Raw genomic sequence first — 24,147 nt, 5'->3', positions numbered from 1 at the left:
GGCTCTTGCTGGACTAAGAACAATGGACTAAGGCCTAGTCTAGGCCTAAAACTTGGGTTGACCTAGCTACCTCACTCAGGGCTGTGAATGTTTTCGTGCGATGTAGTTAGGTCGACCTAACCCCCACTGTAGGTACAGCGAAGTGACAGAAGAATTGTTCTGTCAATCTAGCTACTGCCTCTTAAGGGGGCAAAAAATCCCTTCTATCACTGTAGTAAGTGTCTGAGCTACAGCTGCATAGTTGCAGCTCTGGTGCTGTATTGCTTGTAATATTGACATACCCAGAGTCTTCACAAACTGTATTTTGTCTGCTTTGACGTTACAAAAGATGGCAAAGTGCCTCATGATGTGAAGAAGCTTATTTTTTTGTTAATAAAAAAATAAATTGTTCTAAAAACAACAAGCACTGCTGAATTTTTTGCAACCAGAAATTAAAAAATGAAAACATCATGGTCATGATCCCAGTTTCTACTCTGTGGCACATAAACTGGCCAGTGTCCCGTGATCTGCGATTTTTACATCATCACATTTGGACTTCTTAAGGTGCAAGTGCTTCTGGCATTCCTGATTTTAATTTTGTGGGGAGTGAATGAAACTGCTTGATTACTTCGTTTTCTGAAAGCCCTCAACTGCCACTAACTTTCTGAGATAAGGTGGGTGATATCCTGGGACTGACAGGACTACAACAACACTGCATACTAACTTTCTGCTCATTTTGGAGTCCCTAAAATGTTATGTTGCTTTGACTGCATTTCTTCTTTGAACCTTCATTTCAAAGATTTTTGAGGCAATTACTTGGAACTACATGAAACTTTTGCCAACATTTGTATTGGAAGAAAGAGACTAATTTATTACAGTTTTGCCAAGAATGTTCCTTTTAAGCTTTACTAAAATATTAACAACTTTAAAGACTTACTTTTATCCCATTCATATATCATTTCCCCTGGTATTTGTGCTTACCAGGCAAGATGTTACATGTGTTCATCTACCTACCGCCACTCAAGGTTTAGGGTAGTGTGTCTGTTAGAGCAATACATAAAATATAGGCTTATCTTATTAACTGCAGTCTTTTAGGGCTGGCGTTAGTTGTATTTGTATTGAGCTGATCTCCTTAACTGCATATGGTAATACCAGTGCAGGGAGCAACTACACTGAGACAGATTATGTTCGGTTATTTTAGACAGTGCAGAAAATGGTGTGTAATAAAATGAGGAGCAAGTCAAACTTACACTCTAACAACCTATTCCAGTCTCTTTCTGGTATAGTAACAAAGGCCTTTTGCCATCCATACGAGAGTCCCTTTTCCTCACCGAAAAGAGTAGTTTATTTCAAAAAATTAAGAAAAGCAAAGAAATTTATGTTGGGAAGGGAGGCTACTGTGCATACAGTACTCCTGGGGGAACTCTGTACCGTCGCATATGCATAGAATTTATGAGGTAAATCACTGTGGGGTAGGAGGCGGCACTGAGGAAGACCCATCTGGTGGCTCCTACTCCGCGCCGGGCTCAGCTGCTAGTCACAGCTAGACTGGGGAGGATGGGACTCCCTCTTCGCCTGCATGGCATCCAGGGCTGGGTCTGACCCACCCCCAGATTTCTCCCCCAGCTACAGGAAGCTCTGCAAACTCTCTCTCTCTCTCTCTCTCACTTCCTACACCCATCACTCCTAAGCTACAGAGGGAGGAATTCCTATACAGAGAGCTGCTCCCCCATCCACCCAATCCCCGTGCATCCAGACCCCCTCATATCCAGACCCCCCCGATGAGCCCCACTCCCCCTGCACCTGGACCACCCCAACGAGCCACCCGCATCCCCACCCCATAGAGCCCCAACCAGTTGCACCTGGATCCCCACACCACTGAGCCCCACTTCCCCAGCATCTGGACCCCCGCACTGAGCCCCCCACACCTAGATCCCCCACTGAGCTCTATCCTCCCCACACCCAATCCTCCCCACTGAGCCCCATCCACCTTCACCTGGACTCCCCTGCAGCGTCCCATTACTGTTGCACCTACAACCCCCAAAAAGCCTCCATGCATCCAGATCCCCCCTGCACCCGGATCCCCCACTGAGCCACCCGCACCCAGACTGCCCCACCCAGAATCCTCTGAACCCACACCTGGATCTCCCCACACTAAGCCCCTCCACACCTGGATCCTGCTTTGCTGAGCCTGCCTGCCCACACAGAGGGGCAGGGCCCTGAGGTATTTCTGGGGCAGGCTGGGTCCCTGTGCTGTGTCAGGGTTGGGTGCAACCTCACTGCTGAGTCCAGGTTCCGGGGAGAGGGGTGGGGAGGCTACCCAGTGATCTCCTGCCTCTGTGCAGCCAGCAGCTTGTGCCCCCCAATGCCATGCGGAAGTCTTATTTTGACAAATAACATTTTCAGAATTTTAAAATATTTTGGTGCAGAATTTTGAATCTTTTGTGCAGAAAGCCCTCAGGAGTAATACAGGGAACCGCTGCAGTTCTTTTCAGTGCTACCATCTCCATTTCACTTTGGGGAAGTAGCAAGATGGCAGCCACCATATAGGTCTCTTAATCCAGAGATGCAACTGTGCTCTGGTGAGACGTACTTTTCTGAGCCAAACCGTTATTACATGCTGTTCCCTTGAGCTGTATACTGTTCTGAACACATCCATGTTTTAGCCTCACATCACCAATTACGACATAGGCCAGAGGTGCAAAATTCCAACTGGTCCCTTGCCTGGGCCAAGTATTTTTTCTGACAGGCAAATAAAATATTATTAGTATAATCATAGCATAGGAGGATGAGCACATACTATTTTCCTTGATTTATATGCAAGGCTAACATAGGCCAGTTACAGCTGTTTTATTTTGAATCACTTAAAAAGCTTATTTGTATGAGTGGTTAGCAAAGATACTTTGACTATTAAAGAGCTTTTGATGCACTTTTTAGACATAGACTAATGTAAAAAAGCTACATTTTTAAAGAAACAAGCATATTAAAATCAATGTGATCACAGATTAATGAAAAACATTAGCAGGCTCTCAATTTAAAGAACTAAATATTGTGTGAAATTCATACAATTTATTTATAGTTAGTTAAATGTGCGGGACAATAAGCTATTTGTTCTTCCCTTCCTCAATTAAAAATAGGATATGTTATTAATTAAGGACTCAATACTGTGCCCACATATGAATAGTCCTTAATCATGAGTGTAACCCCAATGAGACCACTAGGACCACTTGTGTGAATAAGGGTAGGCGATTTTTAGGATCCTGCTAAAGATGTATTTTAAAAAATCCTTCCATTGTCATTGGACCCCCTGCCCTTTGATGTACTATTTCCAGAAGAAACCTGCTGTTTCTAGTAATGCTGCTTCAGCACAACGGAGCCAAGCAGCATGATGGCTAAGGTAAGAGGTCATTACAATCTGCAGCATTTGAGCATGAAGAGGCATATTTGACAGAGGCCCAGAAAAAAAAATAGCAGTACCCCTATAACTGATTCCGTCTGAATCTGATAAACAAATTACAGCTTCTTCGCAAAAACTGAAAAACAAAGATAAAAGGATGAAATTTTCTATCTAGAACCGTGCATTACTATTACTGATCCTGTTCAATGTACCATACAACAATACTTAATTCTGTACTACATGCTATTTATACTACCATTGGAAATATGAACAATGTTCTCCCTGGAGAAGTGGAAATGAGACACCACTCCAGACCTATGTTAGTCATTATATTAGTTTTATCTTTGGAGGATGCTAAGATACGATGGTGATGAGCATGATATAAGAAACTGAACAGAAAATAACTATTTTATTATGTATTCCCTAGCTGCACTCTTGATGCTGTCACCAGGACTTGATGCTGTCACCAATTTGCTCTAACTGAGCAAGATATTTGCTCTGGCAAGTGGGTGAAACTGAATCTTTAATATCTGCAAGCTTTGCACTTTCCCATTTTTTTACAAACTGTCTAGTTCTTTTTATTGCAAAGATAGCCTTCCAAACATAAACCTGCCAAATCTGAACCAAGCATAAACAGACACAATGTCATCTTCCTGAGTCTGCAGACAGATTGCACCAGTGCCTCTGCTTCTGTTCATTGGTTTGCAAGCAGTCAAAGAAGGAAATTAATAAGACTCTGGTCAGCTTCACAATATTATACCAGTCCTAGTGGGAAAGCTCTTTGCAGCAACAAATGCAGGCAATGAAATTACTCATTAGGCAAGAGGGCAAAAACCTGGAGGCTGAGTGAGATGTATACTGTTGAAAAGCTCTTCCGCAGCCAGGAAAAAAGTGAGGACCCACCTTACCACTCTTGTAGCTGCCAGGCAAGAGAGAGAGAGTGTTCCTTCTTTTGCAGCAAGAGGCTCGAGTTTCAGATTTATCAAACTCCATATTTGGTACCAGGTTTGGTTAGTAGGAACTCCCAAGCAGGAACCAAAGGCAGGACCCTAGAAGAAAGCTCATCCCTTCTCAACAGCTTGGGATGGCAGGTCTACTTGCCATTTTCTACTTCCAGCTACTAGATGTTTAACAAATGTATCAAGTTCTGGCAATCAATCCTTACATATCTTTGCAATACCCAGTCCTAAATGTCAGGTAATTTCCTTAAACTCCTATCTCTAATGAAACAGAAATGGTTTTTTGTTGAACCTAATTCCCATCTTGGCTCCAAGTTACTATCAGCTATTTCCACTGATAACTACCAAACTGTTTCAGATTCATCAGACAAGAAGAAATCTACATTTATATTTCAAGATAGATGTGTGACTACAAATTGCTTTGCTATTTACAGAATATTGATATATTCTGTTAATTTTAGTCTCAATCTTCCTTCATTTAACTACAAGAGTCTATTGTAAGCAGGCCAGTTGCTTTGTGTAATCATTAAGTCATTACTCATGAAAGGCCTAAGCATAAGGTCTTCAGTCTGCCAGCTATTAAAGCAGCTGAGGGAAGGAAACAAGAGAGATCAACCTCTTGCTACACATGAGCCTCTTGACAGCTGATTCATGGAGCAAATTTTGCATTGGCCTCAGAGGTTGCACACACACCCTTCTAGAAAAGGAGGGGAGCATAACTGTAATAAAAGCAAGGTGTCTCCATAGGATGAAGGGGTGGGGATCTCTGGATTATTAATAATAATAATAATTTGTATTACCATCGTGTCTAGGAGCCCCAGTCCATGGACCAGGACCTCATGGTAGTAGCTGGGTTATTTGCAGGCAAGGAAAGAATTATTGTTCCAATAACTGAGTGGAAATGCCATTACTTTTTTTAAAAACTAGACTGCTGCAATTCTTTAACAGCTGGTTTAGCGGATAAGATTTTGCATAATTTTAACTGATGAAGAAAATGGTTGCAGAAAAAGCGCAGCATCAATTTTAAAGATCTCCTCACTCATAAGGTGTTATGTGCTCTAGGTCCAGAATGTTTCACTGACTTTATGTATAACATTCCTGGCTGGGTTGCATTTTGGTTTTTTGTTTTTACAGAATGGCTTAGGAAAATCTGTGTCATGGCAAAATTTGCCTGAATGTTTAATCTGGTGGAACCTCCACTGTCTTGTTTCTCTGGAGTTCTACTGCTTGAGATGCAGAAAACTATATTTATTCTGCTTAAATCTGGGTTGAACATTTATCTTTCCAATTTAGTTTTATTGTTTATTTAGTCTTAGCGATAATAGCTTATCTGTCGGTTAGATTTACTATATAAAGTTGTGTGGTATTGGGAAATGTTTAACCTGGATTCTCTCTTTTCTGAGCATGACAGTTAAACCTCTCACATCATGAAGCTTAAAAACAGCATTCTAGAGCGTCTCAGCAAATTAATGGCTATTAAAGATTCATGACAGCTTGGCTGTTTTGGATCCCAGTATTTGGTTTACCAAAAAAAACCCCTCAAAATGCAAACCATGGCAATGGGGACTGAATGAATGTGGGGATACATTAGGATGCAAGGGTTTTCACACCTTATGTCACAATCTGAATCTGACTCAGACTGGCATTATCATCTGATGGCTCTTTTTTGGCCTAGGTGAAATGAATTGTGGTTCCAGTCCAACGGATGTGTCCACATCACAAAAAAAAAAAAAAAATCACTCCCATCAATATAACTAGCAGTTTCAGCTGACAAGCCAATATCAAATGAGCATGTAGACTGAACTAACTTTTCACCTCTATTAGAAACAGTCCCTAAAAAATAAACAGATGAGGAATATTGGTAGAGATGTTCGAACAACCCATGCTGTATGTATGTGTTATTATCGATACAATACAGTTCCCAATAATATCAATTTGGCATCGCTTAAAAAATCCATACCCCAGCAACCCAATACACTTTCAGCCATAGGATTAGTTTGGGGGGAGGGGCTGGGAAGGCACTGCCCTCTCTCCCCCTCCCCTCAAACTGCAAGCCTCAGGAAGGTGTGCAATTTGCTCCCCACTCACAGCCCCACTGGCCTAACCGGAGCTGCCTCCGCCCCCTCAATATAGAAGTCAAATGACCCCTGTGCTTTCAGATCAGTACTGGTTTTTGAAATGCAGAAACATATCACCTACAAAACATGATCTGTTCCCATTTATCAGATATGAACTGAGCCTTGTGTTGCATCTGTACTTAAATCACTGTAGCAGAACCAGTCCAAAATACTCAACTTTTCATTACTGTAGATCTGTGACATTGAAATATTCTGGTTGTTTTTTCTACTAAAATTACACTAAGGACATTTTCAATTTAGTGACCTAGGAATTAGGTTTTTCTCCCAACCACATTTTTAATCTCTGAAGAGTCATTTCTCACATTATAAACATGTCTTCTGCAAGTTGTATAACATTTAATCTAATATTGTACAACAATGACCATCTTTAACAATTTACATGACTTTATCCTGTATGTTTTCCACCTAATCCACTAGCTATACAGATTTTTGATAATTCCATGCAATGACAATATATGAAAGACTGTGTAATTTAAAACTCGCTGCCTGTTTCCTTACAGAGTGAGCTTCCATTAGACTCAACCCAATTTTAAACTCTGTACTGTCTGTGAATTAGCAAGTCAGCTTGGCAGGCAGCAGTACCTGTCACAGTTGTGTTACAGAAGCTAGTAACAAAGAAACTAGGTTAGGGACAGGTTCTGAAAAGAAGTCACATAGGAAAAATTCAGTTGTATAGTCAAGTGAATAAAGAATATATTTAAAGCCAAATAAACTTGTTATTTTAAAATCTGGCCATGTATTGCCTTTATCTACCTTGAGATTTGAAAGCATATTAACATATTTCTAGAGAACCATGCTGTAACACTGTTCTCTAGAAAGGCCCTAAAAGTTTCCCCATACAATGTACACAGGACCTACCACACTATGGAATAATTTTACAAACCATGCTAGGCCTAAGGGTGCCAGGGAAATTATGTTGGCAGTACTTCTCAAGCAAGAACTATATTCTTAATATAATTATGTATTATATAAAATACTTGTCACTTATATAGTACTTCTGCTTCCAAGGACCCTTAATTTCAGTGGGATATACTGTGGGCTCAGCACATTTGAAACTTAGGCCCCTGATTTAGGTGTCTAAATATGGACCAAGGGACCTAACTTTAGACACCCATTTTCTAAAATGTTTGGCTGAGAGTTCAAGGGATTTGTCCAAGGTCACACAATGAATCAATGGCAGATACCAGTTGTCTGGACTCCCAATCCCCTGTTCTAACCACAAGACCACAGTGCCCATCTGATAACCACATTTAACGCAGTGTTTGCAATTTCCATATTCAGAATATAAAAAAACACCTTACTATACTTTCAATCCTGGGCCAGGCCACCACCAAATATAGGACAGAGACAAGAATTTTGGAATGGCCAGCTCAGAAGAGTATGCAAGCTATGATGCAAAGTTTTGTGATAAGCTATGAGTTGGGTATCTGCCTAGGAAAGAGCTGTAAGAATTCAAGCTGGTAATTGCAAACTAATTGGATACACACAGCCTCCTACACTACCTATTTTATTCCTGGTGTGGTTTTAATTAAGCTGTTTAACTCACACAACTGAACCATCCCTGTGGCACTCAGCTACCTATTCTCCCTTCACTCTGGTAGGGAGAAGAGATCTGCCAGCTGCGGGCAGGGCAGTCTGCATCAGATATGGGGTGGAGGGTGCGATTTTATACCTTACTAAGGATGGTCTCCGCGACACACACACAAAGCAAGGCTCCTGGTCACCAGCCTCAGAAGGCTGCCTTGAGATGACCCCATCTCCAAGCCAGGAGGTGAAGGAAGCCCTGGGAAGGGGAGGAATCCCCCCTCGCCTCTCCACCCATAAATACAAAACTGAACTAATGACGAGCCTCCCCCCCACACCCCTCTAACCCCTGCCTCCCTCCCACACATCCCCTAACCCATCCTTGCCCTCCCTCCCCACGCCCCTCTACCCCCGCCTCCCTCCCCACACATCCCCTAACCCATCCCTGCCCTCCCCTCCCCACATCCCCTAACCCATTCCTGCCCTCCCCTCCCCCCACACCCCTCTACCCCTGCCTCCCCTTCCCCCCACACATCCCCCTAACCCATCCCTGCCCTCCCCTTCCCCCCACACCCTCTACCCCTACCTCCCCCACATCCCCTAATCCCATCCCTGCCCTCCCCCACCCCTCTACCCCCGCCTTCCCCTAACCCCCATCCCTGCCCTCCCCTCCCCACGCTCCTCTACCCCGCCTCCCTTCCCCTACATCCCCTAACCCCGTCCCCACGCCCCTCTACCCCGCCTCCCCACACTCCCGCCTCTCTTCCCCCACAGCCCCCTCCCCGACTCACGTTCTCCCACCAGCAGGATCCTCACGTCCTTCTTCATCTCCCCACACCCTGGGCCCAGGCTCCGGGTCCCGCTCGCATCAGGGTTGGGGGGGAGGCTGCGGCCTGGCCTTGCCTCCAGCACGCTCCGGCCCCCTCAGCCGGCTCCGTCCTCCGGCCCCCCAGCGGCAGCGGCTACGGCAGCCCGAGGGGGACACGCTAGCGCGAGGAAAGAGCATGAGCGCGCGAGAGCGAGCGCGCCCCCTGGCGGTGAGGGGCCTGTACTAGGCGCGGGGCTCTGCTGGCCGGGCCCGGGATGGGGGCAGTGGTGGAGCCTGTGCTGAGTCTGTCTGTGTTGGGAATGAATGAATCTGTCTGTCCATGCTGTGTCAGACTAGGGGATAGATGTCCCGATTTGGGGGGCTTTTTCTTATATAGGCACCTATTCCCCCCTCCACCCCCCCCACACACACACGCCTTGTCCCAATTTTTCACATTTGCTGTCAGGTCACCCTGTGTCAGACACACTCACCCACAGCATAGACGGTCTGTCCGTGCTGGCAGGGCCGGCTCCAGACCCCAGCGCGCCAAGGGCGCACGTGGGGCGGCATTTTGCCGGCAGGGCGGCAGCCGGCTCCGGTGGACCTTCCACAGTCATGCCTGCGGGAGGTCGACTGGAGCCGCGGGACCAGCGGACCTCCCGCAGCCATGACTGCGGAGGGTGCACCGGTCCCGCGGCTCGGGTGGACCTCCCGCAGGCATGACTGCGGCTGCTCCACCGGAGCCGCGGGAACAGCAAAACCTCCGCAGGCACGTCTGCAGGAGGTCCCGCGGAGCCGCGGGTCCGGCGACCGCCAGAGCGCGCCCCGCGGCGTGCAGCCCTGCTTGGGGCGGCGGGATTCCTAGAGCCGCCCCTGCGTGCTGGGGCTGTCTGTGGCATGGGGGCCTGTCTGTCTGTCTGGCCGTGCTCTGTGTCTCTCTCCACGTTGAGGGTCTCTGTATGTCCGTCCATGTAGCAGGCACGTCTGTAACATGAGTGTATCTGTGTATGTTGGCAGGGGCGGCTCTAGCAATTTCGCCGCCCCAAGCACGGCGGCACACCGCAGGGGGCGCTGGGGTGGTGGCCGGTCCCGCGGCTCTGGTGGACCTCCTGCAGACGTGCCTGTGGATACTCCACCAAAGCCGCGGGACCAGCGGACCCTCCGCAGGCACACCTAGGTCCACCGGAGCTGCCTGCCGCCCTCCCGGCGACCAGCGGAGCGCCCCCTGCGGCACGCCGCCCCAAGCACGCGCTTGGCGTGCTGGGGCCTGGAGCCGGCCCTGTATGTTGGGCAGGTCTTTCGGCTCTCTCCGCACTGAGTCCAGGGCTGGCGGAGGAGAATTTCAAACACGGGGGACCTGGGCCATTGCTTGCTATCCCTCGGTGCATGAGGCAGGGAGACCATCTATGCATCTGGAACCGGCAGGATGCATAGAGGAGTCCTTCTTCTCAGCCGAGTGTGCGGGGCAAGACTCACCACGTTGCCACCTGTGCACCACAATTTAACCACCACACAAACTGGACCCTGCAGGCATAAATGTTACATGGACTTTGTTTCCACCTCTGTTTGTGCCCCAATGTTTAACATAGGCCTAGGCAGTAAGGTCTCCTCACATGGTGTTTCTATTTTATAAAGACAAAGAGAAATATCCGGTAATAGGGTCATTTAGTTACAATAATCAGAAACTTGAATAAAAAGTGCCCGTTAAAACCAACCAGACATTCACAGTGAGGTTTATCACGTGAAATACAACACGCTGACTAGTATTGTGTACCCTTCCCTCATTTTGTATGTGTAACCTAGAAACTAACAGCCAAAGCCAGCACTCCTTACTCAGGTGTAAAGCTATTGAAGTCAATGAGAGTTTTGCCTGAGAAAAGGCAATAGGGTTAGGTCCTAAGGGATACATTTTGATTCCATCAAAGTCATTTGGAATTTTGCCATTAGTTTCAATGGGATTGTGATTTGGATTTCAGTAATGAAAAAGACAGTCAGATTTTCATATATTTTAATAAAAACATCATCCACATCAATGACACAAAGTAAAAGACAGCAAATGAGACATGCAGGTGGTATGTATGAAAAGCCAGAACCAACGTCAAGTGCCCATTTTCAGATTATACGGGAGGGTTATTTTACAAACAGTGACAAATTACAGTCTCGGAGCTGCCGTGATCAGCCTGCACTGGGAAATTGGAAGTCCCCAAATCCTGATCAGTATGCTCCCTGCTTTGTTGCTGCTCTCTCTCTCTTTTCCAAATCGACTTGGGGAAAGAAATAGCCGTGTGGTTATGTGCCAGGGCCAACTTGCTTACATGTCAGTCATCCCATGTGCATCATCTCTCAGATCCACACAACAGACCTACATTCCTGCAAAAACTTATGAATGTGCTTATCTTTAAGCACAAGTGTTGTCCTAATGACTTCTGTCAGTGGGAAGACTTGTGCTTAAAGTTAAGCATATTTTTAAATGTTTACGAGATCAAGGCCATAAACGCCGATGTTCTGCTTTCCCTAATCATGCAGAAATCTTCGCTGTTGGAAATACACAAATATTGGAGCCTAGATCCTCCATGAAGATCAGAGAGCAAAATTTTACTCTTAGGGCCCTGATCTTGCAAACACTTAGGCACATGTCAATGTACTCTGTACTGCAGCATTTGAATTTTGCAGGGCCCAAAGAAAGGGAAGAGAAAGCAATGGGGAGAAGACAGACTTTTGTTTGAATACTACATCTCTGCACACCTGCAGGACAGGGCAACTCAGCTAGAAGGGACCCAAAATATGCAGCAGTAGGGTGTGGCAGTCACTAGACACACTATAGCATCTGAGATATCATCTCTGAAAGAAGATCACAGAGGAATGTGTGTACCCAGGTACAGAAGTGTAAATGTATGTTTAAGCCTTGAATTTAGATATATGTAACAACAAGAAAGCAGGGAGGTCTCTATGGGAAACACTGGAGATTTATTACTTAATAGCTTTAGAGAAATTATTCCTAAGTATTCCAAATATTATTAACAATGTTTTTGAGTGTATTAAATGTTTGTGTGCCATGAAAATGTAGGTACTCTCTCTTTCAAGCTGACTGGGAACTGTTATTAACAGCTACATTCAGGGTTTTACATACAATAGCTCAGAGGTTTGACTCTGCCTAATGCTTTCTGAAAAGACACAATTTTGGCCTGTGCTTGAGCAAAAAGTTAAGCTAAGTTAAGGTGCAGGGAAACAGGGAGTGTAACTGAGTTAAACATAATACCCCCGTACCCTGCTTTAACAAAGCCAGGGCGGATCAGGCAGGATTTGTAACAAGGAGGGAGAAAATAGAGAAAAGCCAAGGAAGAAAACATATCAGCTGTTAATTTCCCGCAATGCTAGAGATGGTAGCCCTGCATCATGATATAAAAGCCTCACATCGAAAACGTAAAACTCTATAAGAGCTGTATTCTTGCAACTCTGCAATTCACAGCTTAAATCTTCAGTTTCCATAAGAACTGCAGACTAGTGCCTGTTGATATGATTTATAGTTAAGGATCCTTCTTCATCCAAACCATACAGCCAGAAAGCAGGGTAAACAGGATGTAGGATGTTGATTTCAAATCTATGCAAGAGTGTTTCTTTATCAGTGAGAGAATAAAATGACAGGTGCTTGTTTGCAAGATCAAGGAAAACGCCAACGTTCAGGGGTCTGTCTTCACTTAATCGGGTTTCCTGGTTCCTGTGCCATGCTGACAACTGTTTATTCTTACCAGTCCATTCCACACACCAGGATAGTTCAGTTCTCCCCAGTTGATCTTTTCTACCAATATTTCCATCAGCAACTCCAACAGCCCATCCACCACTGTCCTTGGTACTTACTTCCCAGTAATGGCGTCCTTCAGAGAAACTTTGGGAACACATCACTTGGCTGATGCAGAATCTCTTGGGAGTTGGTTCATACGGAGGTGGAAAACGGGATACAATCACTTTCTTATTCTGAGATGTGATCTCCAGGTTACGATGGATTCTTTGGAGATCAAAGGTCACGTTCACTGCCCCTAAAGTAGATAATAGAAAATTTCCTAACCTGAAGGCACCAGGGAGGCTGGGCAATAAAACATTTTCAACAAAGGTAAAACACAGCCGAAAGTTGAAGTGCCCTCTGCATACTCCTGGATGTGTACCCCATTAGGGTAATCCAAATGCCAGCTTTCTAGTAGTGATCAGACACTGATGCTTAACAAAATAAAATAATAATAATAAGTTCATAAATTGCCTGATCCGGCAAATTGCTGAGAACCATTAATTTCCACTGAACTCCAGGGGCCAAATCCAGGGCCCAGTCCTTACTCAAGCAAACTCCATTGACTGGCTGCCAGTACTGAGTAAAAACTCACTAAGGACTCCGGATTTGGCTCACAGACTTCAGTAGAAGCTGAGGGTACCTACCACTTGGACTCTGTCCCCAGTCACAGTCTTACAACACAATGATCCCATTAGCAATATAAGTGGAATACTTACCACGCCCATCAGAATCTAAGTAGACACCAGTTCATTTGAACAAGTTACTGCATGGTTTTTAGACTGATAAGTTTGAATAGTGGTTAAGCTACAGCTTCAGTACTTTGTATTATGTTGTGAAAATTTCTTCCTTTAAACAAATGATGTATTGAAAAATAAACAGCCAGATCCTTAGCTGGTGTAAATGCACATTGCTCCTCTTATGTCAATGAAGCTACACCAAATCAGAGTAGCTGAGGATCTGGCCCTGTTGGTGAACATTCTAAAATCCTCCGTTTTAATGTTGCTATCCAGTGGTCACATTGGCTTACATACTTACACTGAGAAAACTGACTTGAAGCAACTGGTTCTGGATTGTCAGATGCAGACACCACAGATGTGGAACAGACACTCCTCTCCTGAAGTAAACCTACAGGTTCCGATAAATGTGGAGGGGGAAAAATCTTTCTGTTAGGGGTTTCTTCGACTAAAAGGCAAACAACAGATTTATGAACCAAAACACAGTTGCAATGGCTAATAGTTACAGTACATGTCAAACAGGAAAAAAATAATAGCTGGCATTTTTATAATGCTCTCTGACCTAGATTTCTAGATGAATGGGTATGCAATTACTCATGCAAAGATATTTGTGCAGTTGGTATATATACTTTACATCCACAATTATCAAAACATGTTGCATGCAGCTGCAGTCACTGTACCTATATATGACCAATTAGATGTGTAACAGACCAGTTAGGCATGATATTGTACAAGTAATCACAAATTAACTATCTGTTCTATACAGGTTCTTATACTGTACCTGTCACTGTGGTATGTGTAATTGCATGAGTATTTCTACAACATTAAATACTTCCACTCATGGAACTGTCTATGATTTGCGGTAACACTGTAAAGCATATTTGCAAGACTGCCACTTGGAACTCTCTTTATATGTCTGAGGCACTCTCAACATTAGTCTGCACAGTTCTGGTGAAAGTGTTTTTGGCAAAAGTGTTTTGGAAACAACGTTGCTTTTATGTTAATACTTTGTACTTCTATTGCTGCCTGTTGCATAGGGTCCCAATCCTGCAAACACGTATATGCACGCTTAAAATGAAGCATGTGAATAACTGTTTGCAGAATTGGTACCCCAGTCCCCACAGTGTAAGGACTATACTTGAAAGGAGAAGAAGAAAAAATAGAAAGACTGCTCATTGGAAACATTCACTAGGGAGGATCTGCTCACAGCTAACCTCCTCTTGGTTTCATTATTCTGGTGTTTTCTCAATAATGGGAAAATGAGACTCTTGTTCAGTTTCTTACTGCATTTGAAAACATTTTAGGGCAGGGACCTTGTCTTTATTTCTGTTTGTACATCAACTAGCACATTGTGCTTTATAAGTAATAATTTCTACTATAGGCCTGTGGTCCTTAGGTTGAAGTTCTCCTAATCATCTGCTGAGTGGACAGGCCCCCTTCTTAAGCATAAGAACTGTACCTGAGACACGAGCAAATATTGAGCCAAATCCCAAAGTCCTTGCTAAAGCACAACTCTCTGTGAGCAAGAACTTGGGAATTTGGCCTATTCTTAGTAAAGACTCTACTTCTGGTCAGCATTTCTTTTAGGAAAATTGTTTACATTGATATCTAAAGAGTAAACAGAGAATGAAACATAACTGATCTGTTTCCAAATTGCTTCTAGAACCACTTTCTGGTTCCCATGGTCCACGGAATAGCACATTATTATTTAGGTCTTCAAAACTGCAAGGGAATTTAGAACACTCCCTCCCCCTCAAAAAAACCCCCGAGAGTTTAAAAAAAATGTTACAAACACCTCTCTATTTCTATTATACTCAAACAAATCTTACATTTTGAGCCCAAACTTCCTAGCAGTATCCCTCTAAGTAATATAAGTACAACCCCGCAAACAAGGTGCCGAACAAGGTGTTGACTTCAAAGGGAGGTGACAGTGCGCAGAGCCTCCAGGAGTTGCTCAGCAGCATCAAGTCCTGTAACAACTCAAGAGGTTTCACAACAAAAGAAGACACAAATCAAGTAAATTTACCTTGTGGGAGCTGGGCAGGATATTTCTTCAATATTAACATTTCCAATTGTTTCTTGAGCTCTTCTACAGCACTTGTGACAACACTAATCTTCTCAGCATCAAGCATAATTTTATTCATTATTATCGGCGAGCCTATGGACTTTTCTCTTTTGGATGATGTATCCTAATGACAACAGAAAAGATGAATGCAAGGGTAGCTTGAGCTAAACAAATGGCAATAACTCTATCAAGAATTTCTGGTGACTTCATAAAGCCAGGAGAGGAAAGCACCAATAAACTCTCCAGAAATCTTATACTTTACAGAGAGAGTTTTCTTTATAATATTGTGATCAGAGGGGAAGAACCTGAAATCCTGCTGAAAATATTGAAAGATATGTTCTTGGTCAAAAATGAAAATAACATATTTTCCCCAACAGAACTCATACAGGGACTTGTCTCTGTAGTCAGATCATAGTTTGCTTAAATAAGCAACCACCCAACCCCCACAGATATGAGTTCTTTCTCTCTAGACTTTCTTCTCAGACTCTAGAGATCTGGGGGGAGAAATTAGAGATTTTAAAAACTAATCAGTCTTAGGTTAATAGAGTCCAAGGCCAGAAGAGACCACTGTGATCATCTAGCAAGCCCTCCTGTATAACACATGCCATAGAACTTCCCTGAAAAAAAAACCAGTAGAGCATATCTTTTAGAAAAATATTCCAAACTTTAAAAATGTAAAAATTGCCAGTGATAGAGAATTCACCACAACCCTTGGTATTGTTTCAATGGTTAATCATTCTTATTTCCAGTCTGAATTTATCTAGCTTCAACTTCCAGCCATTAGATCTTGTTACACCTTTCTCTGCTAGACTGAAGAGCCCATTAGCAAATATCTGTTCCCCACATCAGTATTTATAAACTGTAATCAAGTCACCGCTTAACCTTCTCTTTGTCAAGCTAAATAGATTGAGCTGCTTGAGCCTTTCATTATAAGGCTTGTGTTCTAATACTTTGATCGACCTCGTGGCTCTTCTCTGAACCCTTTCCAATTTTTCAACCTCCTTCTTGAATTGTGGACACCAGAACTGGACACAGGATTCCAGCAGCAGTCGCACCAGTGTCAAAAACAGAGGTAATATAACTTTTCTACTCCTACTCGAGATTCCCCTGTTTATGCATCCAAGAATGACATTAGCCCACTAAATAGCATAAGGCCAAGAAATGATCCCTGCAGAACCCACTAGAAACACACCCTTTCAGTGAGGATTACATTTTTGAGACCTATCAGTTAGACAGTTTTTAATCCATTTAACGTGTGCCGTGTTAATTTTATATCATTCTGGGTTTGTAAACAAAATGTTGTGCGGGCCCAGGTAAAATGCCTTATGGAAGTCTAAGTCTATTACATTAGCACTATTACTTGTATCAACCAAACTTGTAATCTCATAAAAAAAAAGATGTCAAGTTAGTTTGAAAGGATCTGTCTTCTATAAATCCATGCTGATTTACATTAATTAATTCCACTCCACTAAGTCTTTATTAACTGAGTCCCATATCACCCTCTCCACCTTGCTCCAGATCAACTTCACACCAACAGGCCTATAATTCCCCAGGTCATCCTATTTACCCCTTTAAAATATTGACATATTAGCTTTCTTCCAGCTTTTTGGAACCTGCTTCCCCCAGCGTTCCAAGACTGTGAGCTTGTTCTTTTAGAACTCTTCATTGCAAGTTATCTAGACCTGCTGATTTAAAAATATCTAACTTTAGCAGCTGTTGTTTAAGATCTTCCTGAGATACTAGTGGAATGGAAAGAGGGTTATCATATGACATGATTTCATCATCTCTTCTTTTTCCCAAATACAGAACAGAAATATTTATTGAACACTTCTGCCTTTTCTGCATTATTATTAATAATTCTACAATTTCCATCTAGTAATGGACCAATACCGTCATTAGGATTCTTTTTTATCCTAATATACTTAAAAAACTCCTTATTGTCCTTGACTCTGCTGGCCAAGAGAAGAAAGACTTGTGCATTAAGCCACCATACAAACAAGCTTGCCTCCCAGTGCAAAAAAAACCCCTTTGGTTCCGAATCTGCACCCAGAAGCTGTGTCAACGCTAATTTTTTTTCTTCAAATTCGTCACCTGTAAGCTCTCCCTGGTGCCACTCCACCAGTAGCAGCAGAGCCTTAGTGTAGACCAGCTGCCAGCGCTGTAATTCCTGTGTTGTCTAACCCTGCTCAGAGCAGGTCTAAATGGCATTGTGGTTATAAGGCATCATCCGATCTACACTACTGCTCCCACTGTTGCTACCCCGGTTGTTCTATACCAGTGAGAGTGCAGCACTGGGAAATCTGAAGAAGAGTACTAGTGCTGGGAGTGAAAGTTGCACATGCTCAGTACATGCTCATTGGCCCACAGATTTCTACTTACACTCAGCTGCTCCATCGTGTTATTTTGCAGCCCGTTTTCCAGCTGGGTTTTGATTTCTGTGAGCATGTTCACTTTTGCGGCGAACTGGCCGATTGTTTCTTCTATTTTCTGGTGAGCCACCTGTTGCTCTTGTTCAATGATCATCAGTGTGGCTCTCTCTTGTGTTTCAAGGTATTGTTTCATGGCACAGAAGTCTTCAGTAATCAAGCCTTTGATCTGAGACACATATTCCTGAAAGACAGCAGATGGGGAGTGAGTTCTGTTAGCAACAAGGAGGTGAGGAACATCGACATCTAAAGCCTGATGTCTGGCAAGTGACCACTCTGGCAAGTGACCACTTCATTTCAGCATGATTATTTTTATTCAGGAGGAAGACAGTGCTCTTAATAAATACACGTACTTGGCACAATCCTGCATTGTCTGCAATGGGGGTTTTGGGTTGCACTCGGAATACAGGGTTGGGCTACTGAAAGGACAGCAGTCCTCTGCCAATGTTGTAACACAGAGACTGAGATTCTAGCTCAGTCCCTTGCACTCAGGGCTGCGAGAGGCACAGACGTATCACATGCAACTCCTCGGAGGGAGGCAAAAGAGGCAAATGGTGTCCATAAGTTTGGAGCAACCACTCTGACCAGCTCCAGAGCATAGTTATAACAGCGGATGCCATACCCAGCACTCCTCAGAGAAAACCACCAGGGGTGCAGGAGTAAAAGGGGGACTCACAGGTGGATGATCCTGGGCAGACCCCTTGCTCCATGTGGTCCTAAATAAAGGTGGCCATGCATCTCTCAGTGATGGGTAAACACATAAATTAAGAGGGGTTGATCATGTGTATACGTACATTCATTTCAGTGCTGGCCTGCTTGCTGCTGCTGATGGCATCTTGGGCCATTTCAATTTGCTTGGAGACCTCACTTATTTCCAATTTCGCCTTTAAAGTGAAACATATGAATGTTGATTTATAGAACCCTGGCAGAAAATGTGATAGGATTAGAAGCCATGATGGGAAAAATACCTGTGCCTTGTTAACACTGCCTTACTTAGCCCCAGGTCCAGCAAACTATTTAAGCAGCATGTGATTAACTTTAAGCATGACGCTAATCCCATTGACGTTGATGGAACTACTCACATACACATACTTAAAATTTATGATGAGTTGAACTGCCTTGTTGGATCAGGGCCAGAGATTGTAGGAACTGTCTTTGCATTGTATTTTGCGCCTAATGCCTGATGCAATGGGGCCCCAAATCTCTGATGCAGGCTTCCTAGATGCTACCACAATGCAAATAATAAATATTCATAATAGTTAATAATAACTGTATCTTTCACTGCTCTTATACTCATGGAGCAGCACCTGTGGTGAACGAGACACTGGATTTCCTTTGCTGTAAATACACCCCAAACATCCATCAGTCCTGAGCTTCTTTGATGAGCCAGCCAACAAGGTTCCAGTTGTGGGAATGGTTTTGTAATGTGGTCACTTGGCTACTGGGAAATGAACTGAAGCCAGTAAATTCCATGCAGGCCACCAAACAACCGTCAGACATTAACAATACTAATCTAGGGCTCAGTCCAGCAAGGCATTGAGCACTCTGGCCCCTATCCAGGAAAACATGAACTTAAATCTGAGCCTGTGAGCAGTCCCACTGACGTCAGATAAGATCTCCATGCTCACATGGCGAGACCTCTCTGCAGCCTTTGACACAAGGTACTACATGACACAGCAGGAGTAGACGGCCCAGCAGCGGTAGCTGCTCCTTTTCTCCGCAGGCCCCCACCTGTGGCGGGTCCCATACTCATGCAGGAGTATGCGTACCCCCGGCGGTATGCAGAGATCTTCCGGGGGTCCATCACCTCATTTAAATATTTGCCTAGTTTTACAACAGGCTACATAAAAAGCACTAGCAAAATCAGTACAAAATACAATTTCATACAATAACTTGTTTATACTGCTCTGTATACACTGAAATGTAAGTACAATATTTATATTTCAATTATTTTATAATGATATGGTAAAAAATGAAAAAGGCAGCGATTTGTCAGTAATAGTGGCTGTGACACGTTTGTACTTTTATGTCTGATTTTGTAGGCAAGTCGTTTTAAAGTGAGGTGAAACTTGGGGTACACAAGACCAATCAGACTCCTGAAAGGGGGACAGGCGTCTCGAAAGGTTGAGAGCCACTGCCATGGGGCTCCTGATGATCCCTGCTTCTCTCCAGGATCTACAGGAGAGGGCTGGGAGAGCCAGGGAGAGACGGTGGAATTACTGGCCAGCAGGAGCTGGCTGATGAGGACACTCAACTAGACAGCTCCCTGGCGCCACTGCACGTCACAATGGTGATAGGAAATGAGCTGGGGCGGGGGGACAAGGCAGTGGCACAGACAGAGCTGGGCGAGAGGGCAGGTGCTGCTGGCTAGAAAAGAAGGAACCCTGGGAAGAAGGGGTGTGTGGGGGCGGCGGGTGACAGGCAATAGAAGAAGGCGGTGGGGGAGGGACAGAGATTGGAGACAGATCAGAACGAAGGAGAGACAGCAAAGCCCAGGAGGAAGAAGCCAGGTGGAGGCAGCATGCACAAGGAGGTGGCCAGGGTCTGAGCAGGGGGTGGAAATTGACTGGTCAGGGGGGTCAAGCACCTGGAGGTGGGATTAGGAGAAGGGCTAAATGGCAAAATCAGAGATGGGGGAAGAGGAGGTGGAGTTAAGCCCAGGAGTGAGGCGCTGGCCGAGGGTGTCAGAGGGCAAAACCCGGCACACGCAGGGGCAGAGGGGGTAGCAGGTACCCCAGTGGGACTGAGACACCGGTGTTTGCCAAAATAGTTGGTGGGGGAGGAGGGCGAGAGGCTTTTTTATTTTATCAAAATGGCTTTTTTGTATGGTCACACGAACTGAGCATGCTCAGTAACATCTGCTGAAGCCACTGCCCTTCACCCTGCCCTTATTAGCCATAAAATTCTGCTGGTAGCAGTTTTATACAATAGCAGTTTCTTACAATCTAACGCATCAGTAACTGCTACCAGTAGCACATTCCTATACAGAGCAGTTTCAGACACTACACCAGCTCCATCCTCCTTCCCCTGGGCCCCGCCTAGGCAGGGGAGGGGGCTCTGCATTAGGAGCTGCAGACCCATCCGCCCCGCCAGGCGTGGCATCTACCTCAGGGGCGGCAAAGTTCCTTCCCAACTCCAGCCCGAAGGGGCTGCAAACACCCTCCCCTTCTCTCCCTGGAGATTCCCTCACACAGTGGGGCCCCAGCTTGGAGGATTCCTTGCCCCAGGGGCTGCAAGCACCATACCAAAGGTAGGTGAGTCTAATTGAAGCCCACAGACATCTCCCGAGGGGCTGAATTATTTGCTAAAGTGCCCTGTCCAAAAATCACTGGCTACACTAGCATTGGATCCACATGGCCTTGGGAGCAAAAGAGAAACAACAACACTACTAGACTGGGCAACAAACACAGATTGGGCGAAGGACAATGATTAAATACACCTCTTTCCCCCAAAAGAGAAGCCAGTGGTGCCTCAAAATAGCATGGCCTGCATGGAGAGACTTTCCCAGCTGGCTGAGGTTTGGCCTTGTGAAAGCCACCCTGCAGAAAATGCAAAATGAATGTTGTGAGAGCAATGTTAACCTGTTGGCAAAGACACAGTCAAACTCTCTTCTTACAACCCCAGGGGAGTATATCCTGAATTATGGCCCAGTTCTGCAAGGTACTTACTGAGTATGCTGAGCACCCTCATCTCCCACCTGTCGTCAGGCCCCATAGCTCTTACAAGTGCTAGGTATTATTGATTAATTAATGATTATTTCTTTAAATATGCAGCACACAGTAAATACCCTGTTCTCCCATGCGCTCCTGTCCGGGGGAAGCCCAGCTTGAGAATTCCGAGCCCAGGATTCACTGGCTTCTTGATCATCTTCACAAAAGAGTTTCAATACTTCCTGGTGTTTCTCTGCCTTGCTCTCCTCTCCCTGTTTTTCGGCAGTTCCGTTCATGCACTGGACTATTTCCACCATATTGGCCAGCTGCCTGTTTGAGATTAAGTTTTCCTGCTGAAAGCTCTTCCTACAATGAGGACAGCGGACGTCGGTTCCTGGATCCTTGCAGTGCTGGGTGATACAGGCTCGGCAGAAGCTGTGGCCACATTTTGTGATTATTATTGGATCTTTAAAATACTCCAGGCAAAGAGAACAAGTCACTTCTTCCTGGAGATTTTTTACAGGATTAGCAGCAGCCGCCATGGCCCCCAGGAGAGAGAAAAGATGTGAACTTTCAGTTTCTTTTATGCTTATGAAAGGTTGTTCATCAGTGAGTTCAGAGGGGGAGGAGCCCTCTATTCTCTTTCCACTCATCTGTTACATAGGAGTCCAACCCCAGGTTGAAATTCTGCCTTGCCAAACATTTGCCATTGTATAATCTAAATCATTAGATCTATAATAATATTTATAGGGATTTATCCATAGAGATGGGCTCCGATCACAAAGGCAGATCAGGATCTCAAACCTCTCCAAGTTTGGGGCAGTACAGATCTGGGACCTGGTTTTGGCTGGAAATACGCTTTTCCATGAGATGCCTCCCTCCTTCCGAGTTTGTTTTGCGTATTTGGCTCAATGTCATGCAATGAGCTGCCTTCTGCTAAACACACAAAGCCTGGCTGCCCAGGACTGAGTGTTAGCAACCAGAGATCTGGCTGAAATTAATCATCACACGCTTAAGAGTCTCATTACACAAGAAGCCTCTTCAAGGGGAAGTGAACCGAAATAGGACTGCTCAGAAAAATGTCTCCTTAAAGGTATCGTCTCTATTTTCAGCCTGGTCAATAAGTAGAACCAGCTGTTCTCCCATTCCTTGTCCTCTTCCGCTCTCTTGTGGCCATTTAATTTCCCACACAATCAGCCTGATTCTGAAAGCAGCTGAACATCTGCAACTTCTGTGGAAGGCAGCATCAAACCCTTAACCAGCAGTACAGGGAATCCTCCATTCTTCTTGTTAAAGACAGGTTGAAAAGAGCAGTTCAGTATTTAAAATGTACTGAAAAAGACAAGCTGGATAAAGTAAATAAAAAGCAATAGACACAAATAAAACAAACTAATGGATACGAATCAAGAGAGGAAGCTCTAGACATAAAAATAAATTGGGCCAGATTCTGATCCCCTTGCTCACACTGATGGGACCTACTCCACAAGTGATCCCAGCGGACCACAGAGGCTGAGCTGGGCCAGGGATGGAGTCGTGACTTTAGCACTTGGCACTATGGAGGATTCTGGACTGCTGAACAGTCCTGCAGTAGCTCTAGGAGGTTGACACGAGTATCAGAATCTTGCCCAGAGAAAGCATATAGGACAAGCGTGTCTCAGTAAGCATGTTCTTTCACAATGAAGCCCCAAACTATGATTTAAGTTAGAGAGGGGTCTGAGCCACACAGCTTATGTCTACACTGCAACTGAAGGGGTGATTGCAGGTCAGGTGGCATACCCACACTAGCTTTCATCTGTACAAGGCGACCCAGTCCCATGACAGGTGTGTACTCACATTGCTAGCCCAGACTCAAGCTGTGTCTTCATTGCTATCTTTAGCTGTGCTAACTAGATTAAAGCTAGTACAGGGATAACTACATATGCTGAAATCACGCCTCCAAATGCAGTGTGGACATAGCCTAAGTTCAGTACGTGACCCAAACTTCCGGGGAGCTCTGATCTGGGGATTTGGTTCAGACTTAACTTTATTTTGAACAGAGAAATGAAACCAGCCATGCAAAACTTTTTGATGCCCAACAAAATGTTTATTGAAGCTCAAAATGCCTTCATTCATTTTCTGAGAGCAAATTGCCTGGTTTCATGACAAAACTCATATGACAGTTGGTGACGCAGCAGATCTTTGGCTCCCAGCAACCATCAGCTGCAGGGGTCTGCATAGTTAGTAGCATATCAGACTTTCCTGGGTGAAATTCTACAGCCTGGGTTATTCAGGGCGTCAGACTAGATGATGTAGTGGTTCCTTCTGGCCTTAAATCAATGAATCGTTGTTTTATGGTTTGGCTTCACAGTGTTTAGTTTGGATAAACTCAGAGCAAAAATCCAGGGACATAAAACCGTGTGGCTCAAACCCGATCAAGGGCCTGAAACACCATTCGAGTCAACTGAGAGCTGTGCTATTGATTTAATCAGACACAGGATTAGCCTGTTAAAAGATTTTTGAATAAGAGGGTGAATGGAAACCAGCCCGATTCGTCAGCTCTCCTGGAGACAGGGCCGGCTCCAGGGGTTTTGCCACCCCAAAAAGCCAAAAAAAAAAAGAAAAAAGCCACGATCGCGCTCTGCGGCAATTCAGCGGGAGGTCCTTCGCTCTGAGCGGGAGTGAGGGACCCTCCGCCAAATTGCCG

General features: G+C 44.7%; 2 protein-coding genes across 8 annotated transcripts in view; both read right to left on the bottom strand.

The window, feature by feature from the left end:
• The window catches only part of RHOT1 (ras homolog family member T1), a 45,672-nt gene extending 36,653 nt beyond the window's left edge, over positions 1 to 9,019 (bottom strand). Inside the window, exon 1 of one of the 6 annotated variants that reach the window (XM_039501490.1) lies at positions 8,789 to 9,019. In XM_039501490.1, coding sequence (XP_039357424.1) covers positions 8,789 to 8,825 — 37 coding nt within the window. In that variant the 5' untranslated portion in view covers positions 8,826 to 9,019. Of the gene's footprint in view, positions 1 to 7,769; positions 7,864 to 8,145; positions 8,292 to 8,788 lie in introns of those variants that run through there. The other 5 variants (XM_039501485.1, XM_039501489.1, XM_039501486.1 and 2 more) reach the window with 5 other exon arrangements.
• A 1,814-nt stretch (positions 9,020 to 10,833) lies between these two features.
• On the bottom strand, positions 10,834 to 22,117 carry RNF135 (ring finger protein 135). 2 transcript variants are annotated; one of them, XM_039501904.1, is made up of 6 exons: positions 21,602 to 22,117; positions 18,609 to 18,698; positions 17,768 to 17,998; positions 15,350 to 15,512; positions 13,625 to 13,714; positions 10,834 to 12,842 (listed from the first exon to the last, which is right to left on the bottom strand). In XM_039501904.1, the coding sequence occupies exons 1-6, from the start codon at positions 22,115 to 22,117 to the stop codon at positions 12,307 to 12,309; spliced, it is 1,626 nt and encodes a 541-aa protein (XP_039357838.1). In that variant the 3' UTR covers positions 10,834 to 12,306. The 2 variants fall into 2 exon arrangements, with proteins under 2 accessions (XP_039357838.1, XP_039357840.1); XM_039501906.1 differs by having other exon boundaries at positions 18,609 to 18,736; positions 21,602 to 21,744.
• Between the last annotated feature and the right edge of the window lie 2,030 nt (positions 22,118 to 24,147).

The sequence above is a fragment of the Mauremys reevesii genome, linkage group 15, assembly GCF_016161935.1.
Source record: "Mauremys reevesii isolate NIE-2019 linkage group 15, ASM1616193v1, whole genome shotgun sequence".
NCBI classification, from domain to species: Eukaryota; Metazoa; Chordata; order Testudines; family Geoemydidae; genus Mauremys; species Mauremys reevesii.
The sequence above is the reverse complement of the archived record's forward strand: the minus strand, read 5'-3'. Positions and strand labels throughout refer to the sequence as shown.

Coding starts and splice junctions, on each gene's coding strand:
- RNF135 (XM_039501904.1), bottom strand. CDS start 22,117: ATGAGTGGAAAGAGAATAGAGGGCTCCTCCCCCTCTGAACTCACTGAT. Junction 18,699..21,601: donor GGAGCGCATGGGAGAACAGG/GTATTTACTGTG, acceptor TTCACTTTAAAG/GCGAAATTGGAAATAAGTGA. Junction 17,999..18,608: donor AGGCCAGCACTGAAATGAAT/GTACGTATACAC, acceptor GCTGTCTTTCAG/GAATATGTGTCTCAGATCAA.